Here is a 17,655-nt window from a genome sequence, read left to right as displayed (position 1 = left end):
TTTTAAGTGGTGTTTGTCTGGCTGCCGCAGTGGTTTTTGGTGAGCTAGCCAGCAGCATACACAGGGCTCAGTGCGGAGCTGATGCTTGTTTCAGCAGGTCCTGGTCAAGTCCAAGAGGTATACGCTGTGTCTGGGTTGCCACAAGGACGGATCAGTGGTGGCCCGGGGCACCTCGTGAATGGATTCAGCAGCACCAGGAGAAGGCCTCAAGGGAAGGCCTCAGTGGTCGCGGCTGACTGCAGGGTGTGTACATGATGGGCAGGAAAAACCAAGCAAACCAGGAGGGAGTGGGTGCTTGTCCCGGTAGACTATACACAAAGGCAACAGCTCTCCCCAGCCATGGCTCCATGTCCTCTCTGCAGGGCACTTTATGCAGAGTCAGAATAGCCCTTCTCAGATGGCTCTCCCCAGGATGACTGTGTGCCGCGCACAGCCCCACAGACCCCTAAGGTGGCTGTGCCCACGAATGGCTCACCTGGGGTTTTTTCTAGAGCATGATGATTTCCTTTGCACGCAGGCTGTGCGTGAATGGGGGAGGGGGAGTTTTAATCCTGAAAACTTAGCATGGTCTTTCCATCACCCTAACCTTGGATTTACAAAGCTACTGGCCACGAAGGATGAAGTGTTGGCTGTGCCGTGAGTCCAGGCTGGGTGCTAGTGTCACCTGAGCAACTCCTCCAAGTGCTACTAGGCAGCAGGAGCTCTGCAGGGGGCAACTGGCACTTTCCATGGCTGTGGTGACTTGCATCCTCGTGTGGAAAACAGCTTCCTGCTGACTGCAGTCTCCCAGCTGAGCACAGGACAAGTCTCACCCCGTGTCGAACAGCAGCAGGACAGGCACCATGATCTTTCCCAGAAGAGCTGAGGAGAAGCTAGACCAGGCCTTTGCTCCCTCTGTGGCCGCGGCCTGGCAAGCAGAATGGATGAAAGATCTGTCTGTCTGCAGGCCTGTAGGCAAGCAAAAGTGACTCTGCCCTTTCCATCTAAATGTGGTGGATGGTCCCTGGCAGGTCTGCATTCACCAAGTGCAGTTCTGGCTCTAAGCTACTTGACAGTGTCCCGTTACATCACAGCAACCAACTACGGTTACAATTCAACATGCATGCAGAGGCCAGGAGGCTGCCACCTGTGAGCGTGGTCCTGGGGGGTGGGGGGGAAGTGCAATAAGTGTGTGTGAGGATGTGCCAAGGATGAGTAAGTGACTGCAACAGGGGCAGGAGGTTCTCTTCCCCTCACAGCCACGACAACAGACCAGGCACTCGCTGCTTCCCCCCTCACCAGGGGCACAGGGAGAGCAGAACCAGAGGTGCTTTCTCCAGCCCCTGCTGCAGACAGTGGCTATGGTGTGGGTGGTGTGAACACCGATGGCAAAGGGGCCTCTCATGCAGCACAGGCATTTGGGGACTGCCCACTCCTCCTAACAGAGATGTCTGTAGTCCTCAGCAGCACTGACATCAACCCAGAGGGGTGATCTGACACCTTTCCAGCCCCCACCTCATCTCCTCTCCCCTGGAGCCAAGCAGCAATGGCATGGTGAGGGGCTGGCATGGGACAGAGATGGGCACTGGGCCCAGTCACCCCCTGGCTGGTGCCCTGCTGCTGGCCTTTCTTTCACTGCCTGAAAGGCAGGGAAAGCTGGTGAAATGCCACTATATCAGCAATGGGCCACAGGGTGCAGGCATGCTAGTTTTGCTTTCCATGCCCCACACAATCCCCCACACCAGCACATGCACAGCCCACTCATGGTCCTCATCCTGCTGACAGTGGAAGATGCCATCCCTCCACGGTGAAACCTCTCTTACATGTATACGGTATTTCAGACACACGCCAATAATATAAATTACTGTCTCTATATATACTATGTATAGGCGGCAGGTCAGTCTGTGAGGGTGGGGGGTCGGGCTGCTGTTCATTTCCCTCGGTCCTCTGTGTAGTGCTGGAAGCGGGTGAAGCTCATGAAGACCTGCTCCAGGGAGATCTGGCTGACGGAGTAGTCCTCCAGGCAGTACTTCTCTTTGGCTTTCTCCAGTGCCCCAAAGACCTGAAAAGGGGCACAAGGCTTCATGTCACTATACAATCTGACACTGGATGCCCAGCTGAGCTAAATTTTAGGGTCTGCATTAGCCAGGAGGTTGAAGCACCTCATCCCCTCTGGCCTTTGGACTCTGTGCTTCCTTAGGACTCTAGTACAAGTGCCTGCCTGCTGTGAAGTGAGCTGCTGAGCAAGAATTAGAGTCTGGGTCCCAAGCACAGTCCCCTTGTCCTGGGAGCTCTGTGCGCTCAATGAGGGGGGATGTCACCGTGGGATGAGGGGATGCACTCAGCAAGGCACATGCTCTACTAAAGCTTTCTGGGATCCTGCAGGAGAACATGGCTCTTCCCCGACCCCTGCTGGTGAAAGGAGCAAAGTCACATTTGGTTCCCAGAGCTGTTTCAGATCCCTTGGCAAGAGGGTTACAGGGATTTAGGCAGTGCGGATGCCTCTGACTAAAGAGGGATCCCTGAACTGAGGTCACCGGGCATGTGATTCAGTGTTACGACGCATGCAGGATCATAAAATCCCCCAGAGTTCCCACCACCAAAAATGCTTTAGTGTTCAACCACAGCAGTGCTGGGGCAGAGAGGTATGGAGGGGCCAGGCCTTGAGGAAAGGAGGACAAGGCCCTCAAACCAGGTCTGAAAAGGAACAGACAGTCAGCTCCTGGGGGTGCTGTTCTGAAGGGAGACCCATAGAGGAGAAGGCTCTTGTGCCAAGAGCAGGTGCTGCAGGAGGGTGAGGCTGGCAGGGGGTTCAGTCAGAGGGGGCAGGTGTGACCTGGATTCTGGCAGGGACATGATGTGGGTGACAGGACCAGCAAGGAGGGAGCTACAAGACAGCAGGTGAGAGGAGACTGTGGGACAGGTAGACATGAAGAGAAGCAGAACTGCAGCCCAAGGAAGAGAACTCAAAGACTAGGCCACCCCAGGGCTAGGGGCTGTGGAGATAAACAGGAGATTTAGGCTGAGGGGAGTTGAGGAGGGCAGCCCCCTCTGTCTGGGTCATCCAGGGGATGGAAGCTTTGGTGAAGCCAAAGGCTTCCATGGCTCAGCCCAGCAGGGTCAGGAGCAACAGAGTGATTTACTGAAGGGGTGAAAACACACCCACCATCCCTCTGGCCTGTAGCCCAGCAGCTGGGCAATCCCTCACGTCAGCCAGGGCACCATCTGCCGCAGGTTTTGGAGGAGACATTTTGGCTAAAAAGCACACGTAAGTGAAAGAGAAATTCTGCCCAAGACAGAGCCGCAGCAAGGAAGCCCCAGCTCCAAAGGCGCGAGTTCAAGATGGATTGCCCTTCTCACAGCACCAGGAGCCCAGCACCATGGTCACCCACCACCTCACAAAGCCTGAGGGGGAACAGCAGAAGAGCACTGCAGAACACACACAGGCTCCAGGCAGTACCATGTGGGCTGAGTTTGCAGTCTTAGTTGCACCAAACTCCATTATTCTTTATGGCAGTCTCTATGGATACCATGTGGCCCATCCATGGCACAACATGGAGAAAGGATTTCTAGCTAACCACTGCCCTGATGCCATGGTATTCTAAATAAAAATTTACAGGAATATTATCATGTTAAAAGAGGGCAGTGCTGGCCCTGAACTGCAGATCTCACATGGCAACAGGAATGAGGGGACAGACAACACCACTGCAGAAACGTCTGTCTGGAAGGGAAAGCAGGAGGGTCCAAGACAACTTTTGACCTTGATCATTTCAGCAGCCTGAACTTCAAGCCCTTTATAGGAGATAGCGGCAAATGAAGCCTGAATGGCACCAGTGGCCAGTGTGCGTGGAGCAGAGGCCAGCTGAAATAGCAGCACCAGCATAGCAGGAAAGATGTTCAAATGGCTGCAGATGCCAGAGTCAGGCCTTTCACTCCTTACTCATCCCCTTTCCTCTTCTGAAGCATGAGGGAAGAGGTGGTGGGACAGCTCTGGCTGGGGTTAGACCACTAACAAATACCCTTTGGCCTTCCCTTACCTGTGCCCAGCTGAGGTTCTTGTTGGTCAAGTGATAATGGACCATGCCTTGGTGTTCATGCTTCAGGACACTCCCTAGGAGACAAGCAAAGGTTTACCCAGAGTGAGCAGACAGTGGGATGTGTGCACACAGAGCTCAGTGTTAAGCTCCAAGGAAGAAGCCTTGGATTCTCCCTGTGTGGAAGGGAACAGTGGCCCAGCTGAAGGGAGGGGATGGTGCAAGGTACCTGAGAAAGTCTTCTCCACAAAGGCCTTGAAGGCCTGCAGCTCACCCTCCTCGTCAACCTGCGTTTTTGCCAGCAGTGTGTACCCACTGCCGAATTTGCTCTTCAAATGCTGCGGGCTGCCCAGGCATTTGAACTGCCCATTCACCATGATGGCCAGCCTGGTGCATAAGGCCTCACATTCTTCCATGCTGTGGAGGGGAGGAGAAAAAATATTTAGGAAGGGGGAAGCAATGTTGAAAATGCCCAGAGGTGTTGGCCAAGAGCCTAGTAGCCTTGAGATAGAGCTTCTGGGCTGGGGACTCAGGAGATACAGGCACACAACTGCACAAGAACCATCCTCTTTGCTCCCCAGCTGCCTTATGGTAAACCCCTCTCAACATCCTGCCTCACAAGATGGATACCAGGACTACAGCCAACCATGTTATCCTGAGAGGGAGTCAGACAGGGTGTTTGTACTCTGCTACCTTTTAGGCAGGCCCCCAGCATGTGGCATAATGAAATGCCCCCAGCCAATAGGCGGGTCATCTAAGAAGCAGAGGGCATGATCTACTCCACTTCAGGGGAATCTCCATGTCCTGCCCATTTCCCTTCCCTCACTGTTCCCCAAAACAAAGAGCCAATGTCACCTGTGCGAGGTGATGATGATAGACTTCCCGCATTCCCGTGTCCTGGTCACGGCATCCCAGAGCAGACGCCTGGCTACAGGGTCCATGCCAGTGGAGGGCTCGTCCAGAAAGATCACAGGAGGGCCACCAATCAGAGCAATGCCAGTGCTCAGCTTGCGTTTGTTGCCACCACTATGGAGAGAGGGAAAGGGGAATGAGAAAGGCAGATGAGGAACACGGAAGCACCGTGGCTGAGAAAACAGGCCCGCCACACTCTACTGATGGCTGAGCACAGCTACACGGCCTGCCCCACTGCCTCGCAGACAGAGAGGGACAAGCCTGAAGGGGAGAGGCCCAGGATAAGAGTCAGGGCTTCACATCAAGACACCTTCCCAAGGGTTCAGCCATTGCTGCTGTTCATACCCCGGTAGTACAGACAGCAGTGTGCACAAACCCAGTGCCTTTCGCTTTGGGGTGTCTGTCTACCTACGAGTGTTTTAGGTCCAGAAATCTGCCTTGTCACCAAAGCTGCATCCACACCAGGGGCTTTGCTAGCAGAGCTGCTCCAGCTAGGGGTGTGAAGAGATCATATACCAGGCTGATGCTACTGTTGGCAAACCTTGGCCATGCAGCCCAAGCCCATGGCTGGAAGAGGACAGCCTGGCCAGGGTCTCTTGGCAAGTCTGAAATGCAGTTGGGACTAGTATTTTGACCCCCTATGAGGTTAGCGCCTAGGCCACAGTCCTTCCCTCTCCACCTCAGGCACCCAGAGCAGATCTGCACTCCCTCACGCAGAGAGGTCTGTCAGCCGAGGCTGGCTCTGGGGCCCTGCCTCACCTGTAGGTCTTCACAAGCTTGTCCGCATAGGGCTCCAGGAGCAGCCCCCGCAACATGTTCTCTACGCAACTGCCGATGTAGCGCTCGGGGATGCCCCGTAGACGGGCGTACATGCTCAGTGTCTCCCGGCCAGTCATGTGGTCCAAGAGGGCATCAAACTGAGGGCAGTAGCCGATCCGCTGCTGGACCTTGGAACAAAGGCAGGCCAAGAACATAAGCCAGAAGCCCAGCTTCTGTGAGGTGCCTGTCCCTCTGCAGTCACCGCTCAGGGAGCTTTGTTCTTTCCATAAACAATCTGCTGCTGGAAGTCATCTGATACTCAGAGGGCAGCAACACACACATAGTCAAGCCATCAAGCCACAGTGTCCTGCAAATACTAGGCAAGGAGATCCGGGAAAGAAGCATGGATCCATCAAGTGTGTGGCCATAAGGAAGTGGACAAAAAAAACCCAGGTCCTCACCAAGTATGAGCAGAAGAGGCGCACTCAGATACCCACTGAGCAGAACCCTAGTATCAGGCTTCTCAAACCCACCAGCAGAGAGCTGTGAGACAGCTCCCTGGGTCTTGGGCCCTCACTGCTAGCTTCTCCAGGGTGGTTTCCTGATGGTCAGCCCCTTGCTTCCTCCCTAGCTCTGCTCCCACAGACTAGAGCTTAGGGACACAGGCACTTCACATGGGGCCCCAGAGTCAGAGTGCCAAACCTCCACAACCCTATTTGGTTTACTTTGCTGCTAGCCCTGCAGGTTAAATGCCTCTGTGTGCTTTGAGACTGAACATCCCCTTATTCCTGTACTGAGAGGACAGATAAACAGCAGCACCTCTGTGTCAGCCACTACCTTCGAACCATAGGGACACAGGAAATAGGGCTGGAAGGGATCTCAGGAGGCCAGCTAGCCCAACCCTCTGCTCAAGGCAGCATCATCCTTGGTTATACCCTCCCAGTCAAGTGTCTGTCAAATCTATTCTTAAAACATCAGGAGCTAACCCTCTAGCCTGCAGAGCCATGGTATTCAGCCCACAGGGCTCCCCCGGGTTGGGGAAGTTGGCAGTAGGAGAGTGGTGGCAAGTAATACTGTCACCCCTCCTCCACTGCCAAATTTCCAAACGCCAAGGCCACCACAGCTGGACTGGGGCTGGGCCATGCTCCCTCCTCACCATGGCTAAATCGAGGCTGGGCTATGCCTCCTCCTGCCATTTCCCCCCACAGCTGGGTCAGGGCCAGCTCAAGGCTCCTTCTCCCCCCACCTCCATGGAGCCAGGTCAAACCCTTTCCCCCACAGGGCCGGGTTAGGGCCAGGTGTCCCTCCCCCACCCCTGTATGGCTGGATGGGGCCCCACTGTGACCACCCTGGGTGCTGGATTGGGACCATTGGGCACCGCCCATCCATCCTGCCAGCCAAAAAAGGTTGAGCACCACTGCTCGATCACAATGCCCCAAACATCAGAAATATCCTTCAGTTTGCCACAGATGAAGCAGGGGACAAGGGCACTGCCTATGCCCTGCCACTGCAAGGACAAGAAATCATTTCTTAAAATACATGTGGGAGCTAATAGACCTCCCTCACATTCCCTCACTGTCTTCATCTGGAAGATTCCCAAGGTCTGTAAATGGTTCCTATCACCATTCCTGAGCTCTTCGTTCACTCAGAGCAGGCGACCACAACTGCACACGGCCCTCAGGCCAACACACCTCGATTGACAGAACAGGACACTCTCATTTCTATCTCCTGTTCCCCTCCATTGTGGCTGCCCCTTTCACTGCTGCTGTGCTAGGGCAGAGGTTTTTAATGTGATGCCCAGACTCTTGTTTCTGGAGTTGAAATAGTTACATGTAGTACCCACAATTAAGAATCTGCACTGTTTGTTCTAGAGAGATTGCAGCTATGCTTTGAAGTATTAGGATTTGACAGGAGTCACCAAAGATCCTAAAAAATGGCCTGTCATTTCACAGAATCATAGAAAAGTAGGGCTGGAAGGGACCTTCATAGGACCATAGGTCACCTAGTGATAGTCCAAATCCCTGTCTGAGGCAGGATCATCTGTATCCAAACCATGCCATACAAATCTATTGTCTAACCTCTTCACAAAACTACACAGTCAACATTGACACAACACAAGACATAACACCCTAACTTGCCCCAAGTTACAGCAGAAGCACTGGCACACCTGTGTCAAAATCCCCAGTCTGAGATGCAACGCCCAACACCTCAGAGGAAGGCTTAAAAAAATAAAAAACCACCACCCCTGATAATGTAGGGGAGGAGGGGGAAACAGCCCTCCCAGCCCCATGCAGCAACCAGCAAAGCCCAGAAGCATAGGAAATACCCAGAGCACAGGCATAGCTAGGCCTAAATTGTCTCTGACCACTGGCTCTTTTTGAAAACAACTTCCCCAGGCTCTCTATTCCACTGCCTCAGTGCTCTAACAATGAAGAATTTTTCCCTGATCGTTTGCAAGAGCTGTTCTCATGCCAACAAGCATGCAGTTTCTGATTCTGAGGTTCTAATTATATGCCAAGTATTTCTGAAGAGAGACTGAAGTTATCCAAGGACTGTGCTTGTGTTAGTTTTTTCACTACCTTTACAACAGAGAGGGGATGGCATTTCTTGTGACCAGTGTGACTCAGAGGAGTGGGATACCTATACAAGAAGCAGAACCTTAGCTAGGGATTTTGTTATTTTCTCAAATTCTGGTTAGACACCACCATCACCTCCCAACGAGCAGGCAAGCAAACATGAGGCTGAAGCAAAACTACCTTCCCACTTTGCCCCTTGTAATGCTACAGGCAGGAAACCAATCTTGCCTACTGGCCTGCTACACATGCAGTACCTTTTTGATATTGGCCAGGATGCTGTGGCCATCCACGTAGGCATCCCCTGATGTAATGCTCTCATCACCTGTCAGCATTTTGAAGGTAGTGGTTTTGCCGGCTCCATTGAAGCCAAGCAGACCAAAGCACTCCCCTTTGCTGACTGCCAAGGAGATCCGGTCCACAGCCAGCAGGGACTCCTGGCTGTCATACACCTGGGAGGAACCCGAGAGGAAGACACTTGGTTACAGGAAGGTCATGCAATGCTCTGATCTACCAGGGATGTATTACTGTTCCTCCCTGTACACACTGGAGCTGCTCTAGAGTGGGTGTTTGGGACAGGGCTCAGAGCATCCCTAAATTCTCACGATAAATCAACCCTAGGCTGCCAACCTGGGCTGCTGCAGGGGAGCACAGAATTGGATACATATTTCCTCTCCAGGCTGCGCCCCCACCACATCTGTGCCCCATTAGGACAGGGGCAGCTGAGCAGACTGGGCATTTGGCATCCAGTGGGTAAGCCATGATAGGCAGCAGACCCTTATCCAGCAACAGCCAAAACAAATGAGCAAACAGGGCTGCATTCAGTATTATGAAGACACCCTGGGAAGTGACAAGCCAAGGAGCATCCTGCCATGTTTCACAGAGCATGAGGTTTCCTCATTCACTCTACTGCTGTGCACTTGCCAAAAGGTCCTCCCAAAAACTACCAGTACCCCTCCTACTCCAGCATGTCCCACAGGGCCTGGCCATCACCACCACCCTTCAGGAGGGGCTGGAGTGTGAGATGTTCTACCAGGCCATCCTGGTTCTAGGGACAACAAGGGCCTGATGGCACCAGCTGGACAAACAGGCAGTCCAGGGGCAGAGAAAGTGCTCCTGTCCCCAGCTGTGCTAAAGTACCCCAAGGCCCAGGCCTGCAATAGGCCTGAGAAAACCACAGGGTGGTTTGAGAGGCTGGCACAGGCACCCAGGTCAGGGCCCTGCAAGACTTTGCTGTCTCAAGCAGCTGAGGAACACAGTCTCCCAACTCACCTTGGTGAGCTCTTTGATAACCAGGGGGCTGCTTAATGATGCCAGCAACTCTGGTGGGGACTCCAATACTTTCTTCCTCTCATCCGCCACATCCCGATCCTCTGGCAGCACAGGCACCCTGTTCAGCAGCAGTGTCTGCACCAAAGAGACATGAATGAGCTTCCAGCACTGCCCCACCACAGGGACAGCAGGTCTGCTCTGGCCTGACTCAGGGCAAGTCTCAGCAAGGACATATGCACTTTGAAGGGAGAGGGAGAGGAAAACACCTCTTTCCCCTGGCCACAACCCAGATGACCCCTCAGACTTGACCAGAGAGAAAGTCCCACCCCCTCTTGAGAATGGCCAGGGCAGTGAGCACTCTGAGAAGTGGCTGGGAAAGCCACCCCTACTGAATCCTACTCCTAGAAAGAAAGATTTGATGTAAAGAGTTTTGGGGGGTTGAAAGCACAAACAGCACATCAGAAACTGTGCTCCAGGTCCAAATTCTCACTTAGTAAATTGTGACCTAGGAAAAAGCCTAATCCAACCAGCCCTGAAATCTGCTGAATAGGAGCCCTCCAGCAGACTGGATCCAAACTGCCCAATGAAAGCAATTCCAGTCGTGCTTGGCCAATCTGGGCCCACATCACAACAGAGCCTAGGTCCATCTCCCACTTGTACCTCAGCCCCAGCAGGGAATTTGGGCCCCATTTCACTACCACACACATCTTCCTAAATGTCCCACTCACCCATTTCCTCCTCTTACAGATGCCACAGACCACAGTCCTCAGTCTCCAGAGGAGGTTTGTTTCAATTAGAAAGAGGAGGAAGAGGAAGGAGAATCCCTGGACAGCCATGGAGGTCAGGTATTTTCCAATCCCTGGTGTCTCCCATGAGAAATAATTCATCTGATAACTGATATCTGGAGGTGAGGGGGAGAGAAAGGAACCACATTACATAAGAGGGCATAGGCACTTGTAAGTAGTCAGAGTAATGCGGCGAGCATAGTGTGGGTGAGCTTCCTCCCACAGTTCTGCCAGGGCCCCATCCCATCTGCCCTGGCCTGTGACCCCAGACCTGCCCTTTCCCCACCAGCTTTGTCAGGCCTCCTGCATCTCAACCTCTTTTTCCTCTGCTACTTCAGCTATGGGCTATGCCCCGCACTGCCAGGCCAGTTCCCTATTCCATCAGCCCATGTTGAAGGCTGCAGACTGACAAGGACCTTGCAGAATTTGCTAATTCCCAATACATTTGAGCTGTCCAGACATTAACTCTGTTCTTTAGGAGATTCAAAGGTAATGATGCAATCCACTGTGCCCTTCTCTGTCCCCATGAGCCTTTAAAACACTTCCAGGTTCCTAGCTTTGCCAGAGCTACTTCCCAAAGCCAGGGAGGTAACCCTGAGGCCATGCATCCACTAATTTTCTAACGTGAACAACTAACATGTCCCGAAGTTGAGTTGACAGCAGAGTATCCAGAGACACAGAAAGGTGGGGGTCACGCCTCCTACCTGTGTATGTCAGGGCCAAGGCCTCAAATCAGCCTGAGGGTGTTCTGACCTCTCTCTCATTAACCCACATTCAGCACAACTGCCCCCTTGAGCCTTGTCCATCCAGAAAACAACTCTAGGTGCCCAGGAAGGTTCTAGCCCTCAAAGCCCTGCACCCTGGGTCCCCAAAAGGCAGGCATCATGCCTGCACCGCTTTTCTACAGGATGGAAACCTCAGTAAAAACACCCTCCTCTCACTTAACAACATCACACCAAAGAGAGGGGCTAAGCAGTGGTTTTGGTCCATTAGCACACATTAGCTTACTCTGCCCCCTCTCCAAGGTCACCTAAGACCCTTCCCAAATTCCTTTGTTCAAGTCTGATGGTGAATCCTGCTTGCTGGTTTCACACCTGTGAACCCAGAAGACCAAGGTGGGTGACTGAACAATATGTGTACTCACTGAATGCTTTGCAGATGATGATGGCTTCAACAGAAGAGGTGCAAAACTGGATAAACTCATAGTTCTGGTAGAAGTCACTGATGCACTGGCCCAAGCAGTAGTTGGGTAGAATCAAGAAGATTTTGTCCAGGGTCTTGGAGAGGTCCACTAGGCCCAGCTCTGAGAGAGACACAGGAGATGGGCTGGAGGACTACAGCAGAGTGACATGCTCCCTTTGTGGGCAAATACAGCAGCAAGACACCAGCATTCACAGAGCTAGAGGGGGGACTGAAAAGGCCCTGAGGTGCTCAACTGATGGAAAGAACTCATCAGGCATCCTGCTGCTAGCACTTTGCAAGAGGAGTCCATTGGCAGAAAGATGGGGAACTTCCTTCTGTTTGTTTCCACAGGCAAAATCACTCTAGTGTTGTATGGGTCAAGACAGGTGGCTGAGTGACAACCCAGTCAGAAGGGGAGAAGGGGAGTGGCCTTACCTGGAATGCTCATGATGGTGACTGCCAGGAAGGTGGCTGTGCCCGAGAGGATGTTGAAGATGGTAAGGCGTGTGTAGGCTGTGGCAGCCACAGAGAAGAAAAAACTGAGCAAGTACATGAGGGGAATGATAGCCCAGCCGTAAAGGAGGAAGATCAGCATCACATCAACAAGGTGGTTGTCCTGGGTGAAAGCTTGCACGTCGAAAGCTTGGAATATCACCTGCAGCACAGCATCAGCAGGGGAAGTCAACAAAAGGAACATGTCACTCCTGAGCACTGCTGATACAGCCTCTCCAACCTAGCCAGACAGCCAACAGCCAGGCTGCTATGGCCCATCTCATATGGGACTACTACACTCTGCCCATTCTTTCCAGGGCATGGAGGCAGTTATGCTTCTCAGAGATCACTCAGCTTTGGACAGTCCCTGGCAGTTTACACCACAAGCAGAGGGACTCTACTGCTGAAGAAGCCACAGCTTAGGACATGGAGAGTCAGGGCTGCACTGCTTACATGGGCCCAGCCAACCCTCCACCACAACCTTGTCCAGCAGGATCTCCAAGCAGAACAAGCGGCATTTTCCTTCTAGTCTTCTACAGATCCAGCTGGTGCTATTAGTACTGACTATACTGATCCACTAAGGCTGAATTTAAAATCACTGATAAATGGACAAGATACTTATTTAAATTCAAGTCCATGATGACATGCACTAAGCAGCAATGGCACAGCCCCATTTCATCCATTTGCATACTGACACAGTACCTATAGTTGTAGTATCTCAGATACGAGTAGATTTATGCCCCCCACCCCAACCGTGAAGAGTAGCAGTGTCATGCGAAAGTACATGTGAAATTAAGAAATTTGCCCAATATCAAAGAGGGAGCCAGAGGCAAAGCAAGTCACCAAACCCAGGTGGTCTTGCTACCAGTTCATATCCACCATGCTGAGGCTCGAGGGCTGTATGGCAAGTAGGCTGTGAATGGCTGGCCAGGAAGGGCTGCCCATGCCACCCCACCAAGTTATGCAATGAGGTACAGCCCAGCAGATGTACATCACACAGACCCTGGCCATCCCAGAAACTATCTCTAGCCCATCTGTCTGCCAAGGACAGTGGCCTGGATGGGAGAGGCCCGGGAGTACAGGAAGGAGTTGCTTGTGGGGACTCACCAGCATCAGCACACAGGGAATGAGGAAGTTGATGAGGTCCCAGAGCAGGGCTGAGAGCCAGAAATTCACCACGTAGACCCCACTGACGAACTGCACATGCTTGGCCTTGATGGCTCTCTCGCTGACCAACAGGAGGGCAAAGGTGCTGGCCAAGGAAGCCATCCCATAGAGCAAGTTGACAGCGATAGCAAACCCAGTCTGCCCTCTAAGGGAAAATCAAGGCAGCACATTAGCAGGTACAGCTGGGATGGGCAATTATTTCAGCTGGCAGGCCACCACTTAATGAGTTTTGGTGAGCTGTCAAGGGCTGCACACGTGAAATCTTTCAGAAGATATAATCTTAACAAATTATAGATACAACTAAAATCAAACATCTACTATAACATATTTTAATTTTATTTAAAAAACTAATTGTTGTCCTGATTTTTTTTGAGTAGTGTGTGTGTGTGTGTGTATATATATATATATATGAGGCAATAGCATAATAGTTCAAAGTAAAATCTTATTCTTGTATATTGTGTGTGGGGGCGGGTCTGGATGGATGTATGTATGGGAGGGTGGCCATGTGGGGTAGGTGTGGAGTGTGTGGGGTGTATGTGTGCAGGGCTGCCCATGCACTAGGTCCTGGGAGCTGGGTGGGGTGGGCAGAGGGAAGGGGAGCAGGGGGCGAGTGCAGCCGTGCAGTGCAGTGCAGGTGAGGGGCAGCAACCACACATATGGCCTGCGGCTGCCCCCACAGTACTTCACATGGGGTTGAGCCCCTCCCGACCAGGGCAATCTGTAACACCCTCTAGCCCATACCCACCCCATGCCTGCCAGACAGCACCACCCTGGCCCCATCCAGTACACACAGCTTCTCAGCAGGGCTGCAACCGCAACTACCCAGGTACTGCTTGATTCCTTTCACCTCCAGCAGCTCCTCCTCCTGCCCTTGCTGCTTCAAGCAGCTGGTAATGTGGGAAGCCATTGGGAAGTATGCAGGGCAGATGCCCAGCTGGGTGGTGGGGGCAGCTCCTGCCCCAGTGCACAGGGCTCCAGCTCCAGGCCACCTTCCACCAGACAGCTGAGTGGGGGAAGGCAGCCAGAGTCCATGCACGGGGGCAGGAAACACCCAGCTGCAGCTTCCCTCCAGCATGACTGGGCATCTTCTCCCTGGCACGCATCCTCAGGCCTTCTCTGCATTGTGCGCTACCTACAGTGGTGCATCAGGGGCAGGATGAGCTGCTGGAGGGGTGGGGGGAGCCGAGCAGTACTCGGATAGCCGTGGCAGCTGCCCTAGTGGGAAGCTGTGTGCGTTGGCTGGGGCTGGGGCCAGGGCCAGGGCAATGCTCTCTGGTGGGTGTGGGTGGGAGCACAGTGCCAGTGTGGGCTGCCCCAGGCCAGAACGGGCAGGGCTCAGTGTCATGTGGAGTGCTGTGGGGGCAGCTGCGGGCCAGAGACAATCAACTGGCAGGTGCTCACCCGTGGGCTGGATCCAGTCAGTTGGGCCAGATCCAGCCCACAGGCCATATTTTGCCCACTCCTAAGGTAAAGAGCCTGCCTAAACTCTGCATAGCTTGAGGATTTAACCTAACATGTCCCTGGACACAAGCTATGCAGGACAAACTGGGGACTGGAGCTATTGTAAGCTGTCAAGCCCTGCAACAGCCAACTTGGCCTTGATTTAAAAATGCCAGGAGGGGTCTTGGCCACCTCCCATGCCCCGTTTCAGGTCCCTGCTCTACTGAAATCATGCTAGGCAGCTGTAAAGACAGGACTCTAGTCTGGTGAGCAGACAGGTACGGCGGGGACCATCCTTGTGCTCTGACACATCCAGCATTTGCTGCACTAGAGGTCAAATCCTGAGCACTGCTAAACATCTGCCACTCCCAGTGACTTCAGCAACTGCAGGCCTTTTGTACCTCTCAAGATTCAGCCCATCCCAATCACCTGCCAGTTGGATGCTTTCCAAGGCAAAAGCAGTTCTGCACAGTTGGCAGGTCTGGCTACAGAAAGGGACCCAAGGGCTGGCAGAACAAGACACACTGTGTGACTGTATCAGCAGGGCAAATGGTCTCGGTAGCCCCTGCCCTCACCACCCTCACCTTCTGAGAAAACTGGACTCAAGCCCAAAAGGCATGAAGATACCTCAGTTTCCAAATCTTGGGGTTTGCTGTTGTACCCAACTGCAGACCCCTTGGCATGATTTTCAGATGCCTGAGGTTCAGCAGCTGGGTACCTCTCAAAGTGATCTGCACCTATGAAAAATCAACCTGGAGGTGTTTGAAGGCAAATACCATTAGGGCCACAGGGATCTGAATCTGGAGCAGCCAAGCCAGTGGTTAAGTCCTTAGTGCCACCAGGTAGCTGGCAACACACCAGCCCAACCTGGTCCCTCTCATGAGGACACAGGTGTGGAGTCAGATGACCAGGAGAAACCTATAGGAACGGTAAGCCCCTAACAGTGTGATATAACACCTCTCCTACTGCCTTGTTCCAGCAACATTGCTCCTGTGTGTACTTCTTAGACCTCTGTCTTGCTCCAGTCTGACTCCAGTCCTACTCCCGCCTTGCTCTCATTTGCTCTTGCCTGATCCCAGCTGAACCACAGTCCCTTATTTGGACCTCCCAGCTCTGATCTACTATCTGCCATGACCATGATACTGCCTCAATCCTTGGCCTGATGACTCAAGACTGCAATGGGTACCTGGTGCGACCCTGGCCTGCCTACAGTAATTCACTGACTCAGTTGTGACATATCTAGCCACCAGCACATCTACGGACAATGTGGGTCTATACGACTTGCCCAAGGCCATGCAGCTAGTGCCAAAATGGAAACAGTGCACTGAACTTGTGACCACCAGTCCCATGCCCTAGCTGAAAGAGAACGCTCCCTACAGCCATGGCTGGAACTGTGTCTAACTTCACAGAATTCTAAGTTGGACCTTCAGCTGCTGTGAGAGCAGCCAGGCTGGTTCAGATCACATGTGGTCTGATTGTCTGACTGAATTTAAGAGAGGGAGCAGTAAGAAAACTGGACATACTCCATGAGCTGGTCCTTCGCTGTCTCAGTAATGTTCCGGGGCTGCGGGTAGTTGGTGACAGCAATGGAGGCGTTGGACCCAGCCAGTAACTTAAACAGGGCATTGTCCACCAGCATCAGGGCAGTGGCGGGGGAGTGATACGCCTGGTTGTTGAACAGCGCTGTGATGACTGTGTGGTTTTTGACTTGATTGAAGGTCGCTGCTGCAATGTAGTGCTCATTGAAGGCACCACCCTCCTCAGCTGCTCGCGAGATGAGGTATTGCTCCAGATCACCTGTGACAGCAGAAACAGCTTCATCATTACAGATGCAACCCACAGAACAGGCATGCAATGGACACCAAGGGCTGGGTTATGTAAGGTGTAACAGGGGCCAAGGCCCCTGTCATTTTGACAGGGGAGAGCCACTAGCTGCTGAGGCAGCCTACTCCTCTTGTTGCATGAAGAGGAGCTCCCCAGAGAGAAGGGCTGCTGGAGACAAGACAGGCAGGGACCCAAGCCACCCAAAGGAGCTGGGATGAGAGGACTCCAAGGGCAGTATTGCTTGTGGGCAAGATTAATCCTGAGTGAGGGAGACTTTCCATTTTGAAGCAGCTTACTTGTGTTTATGTTCTGTTTTGAGCTTGATACCAGAGGACCAGGTTGTGGCTCTGGGGGGCAGTGTGGAGGCCACAGAGGAGTGTCTGGTGTGGCACTCTGTGATAGGAAGCCTAGCCTAGGGTCAGGGACCCAGAGGGCTAAGGGCTAATATAGCAGGCAGCCCAGGCTGGGGTCAAGGGCCCAGAGGGAAGACATAGTAAAAGCTGCCAGGCCTGGGGTTGGGCACCTGGAGGGCTGAGGCTAAGCCAAGGCTGGGAGCGCCAAGGCCCCAAGAAGAACAGCTCAGCCTGGGATCAGGGACCCAGAGGGCCAAGGGCTGGCTCAGAGTACACAAGTGCAAAATGAGGCTGGGGCCTAGAAGCCACGGTCCAAGGCAGAGGATCTGGGTTGAGAGGTGCAGCAAGAAGAAAAGGGCCATGGCTGGGAAGGCTGAGACTTAGACAAAGGTTTGGGGCCTGATGGCCAAAAGCTGTGTTAGGGCCAGGGATTCCCCTCTAAACAAATATCAAGTAACATCTGTGAGGCATGGACAGGAGAGGAAGGTGGCCATAAATTTAGCCCATAAGGTAAACTGGTGCCCTGAGGCACTGATAGGGCCAGGAGGCCCACAGCTTAGTGCCCAAGGGGCAAAACTGGGGGCCAACCAGGTACAAGAAGTCCCAGCCAGCCAAAGTGAACAAGGGCTCACCCTGGAACCCTGGGACAGCCTCCCTTAACACCATAACAATCCCATCAAGGATTAGCAGGCAAGGAAAAGGGAGGGTACCCTGAGGAGCCAAAGTGGAGGAAGGAGTTGCATGGCCAACAGGGCATGTCATGGCTGCCTCTAGGGCACAGTCCTGCTACAACAAGACACTAAGCAACCGCACTGCCAGTAGGGGATGCTCCTCATGTAAAAGCCTCTCACCCTCTCTGTACTGCAGAGGACATTAGGTAGCA

At 53.1% G+C, this 17,655-nt stretch overlaps 1 protein-coding gene across 1 annotated transcript in view; it reads right to left on the bottom strand.

The window, feature by feature from the left end:
• Nucleotides 1-17,655, bottom strand: part of ABCA3 (ATP binding cassette subfamily A member 3) — an 89,982-nt gene continuing 72,327 nt past the window's right edge. Inside the window, exons 20-31 of the mRNA XM_019507670.1 lie at nt 16,119-16,392; nt 13,096-13,300; nt 11,932-12,151; nt 11,459-11,617; nt 10,258-10,430; nt 9,530-9,664; nt 8,515-8,709; nt 5,685-5,872; nt 4,869-5,039; nt 4,243-4,430; nt 4,017-4,090; nt 1-2,041 (exon numbers count right to left, since the gene is read on the bottom strand). Of these exons, the coding sequence (XP_019363215.1) occupies nt 1,910-2,041; nt 4,017-4,090; nt 4,243-4,430; nt 4,869-5,039; nt 5,685-5,872; nt 8,515-8,709; nt 9,530-9,664; nt 10,258-10,430; nt 11,459-11,617; nt 11,932-12,151; nt 13,096-13,300; nt 16,119-16,392 (2,114 nt within the window). The 3' untranslated portion in view covers nt 1-1,909. The remainder of the gene's footprint in view (nt 2,042-4,016; nt 4,091-4,242; nt 4,431-4,868; nt 5,040-5,684; nt 5,873-8,514; nt 8,710-9,529; nt 9,665-10,257; nt 10,431-11,458; nt 11,618-11,931; nt 12,152-13,095; nt 13,301-16,118; nt 16,393-17,655) is intronic.

This window comes from Gavialis gangeticus, unplaced genomic scaffold (assembly GCF_001723915.1).
Source record: "Gavialis gangeticus isolate Ggan-Ray unplaced genomic scaffold, GavGan_comp1, whole genome shotgun sequence".
Lineage (NCBI taxonomy): Eukaryota > Metazoa > Chordata > Crocodylia > Gavialidae > Gavialis > Gavialis gangeticus.
The sequence above is the reverse complement of the archived record's forward strand: the minus strand, read 5'-3'. Positions and strand labels throughout refer to the sequence as shown.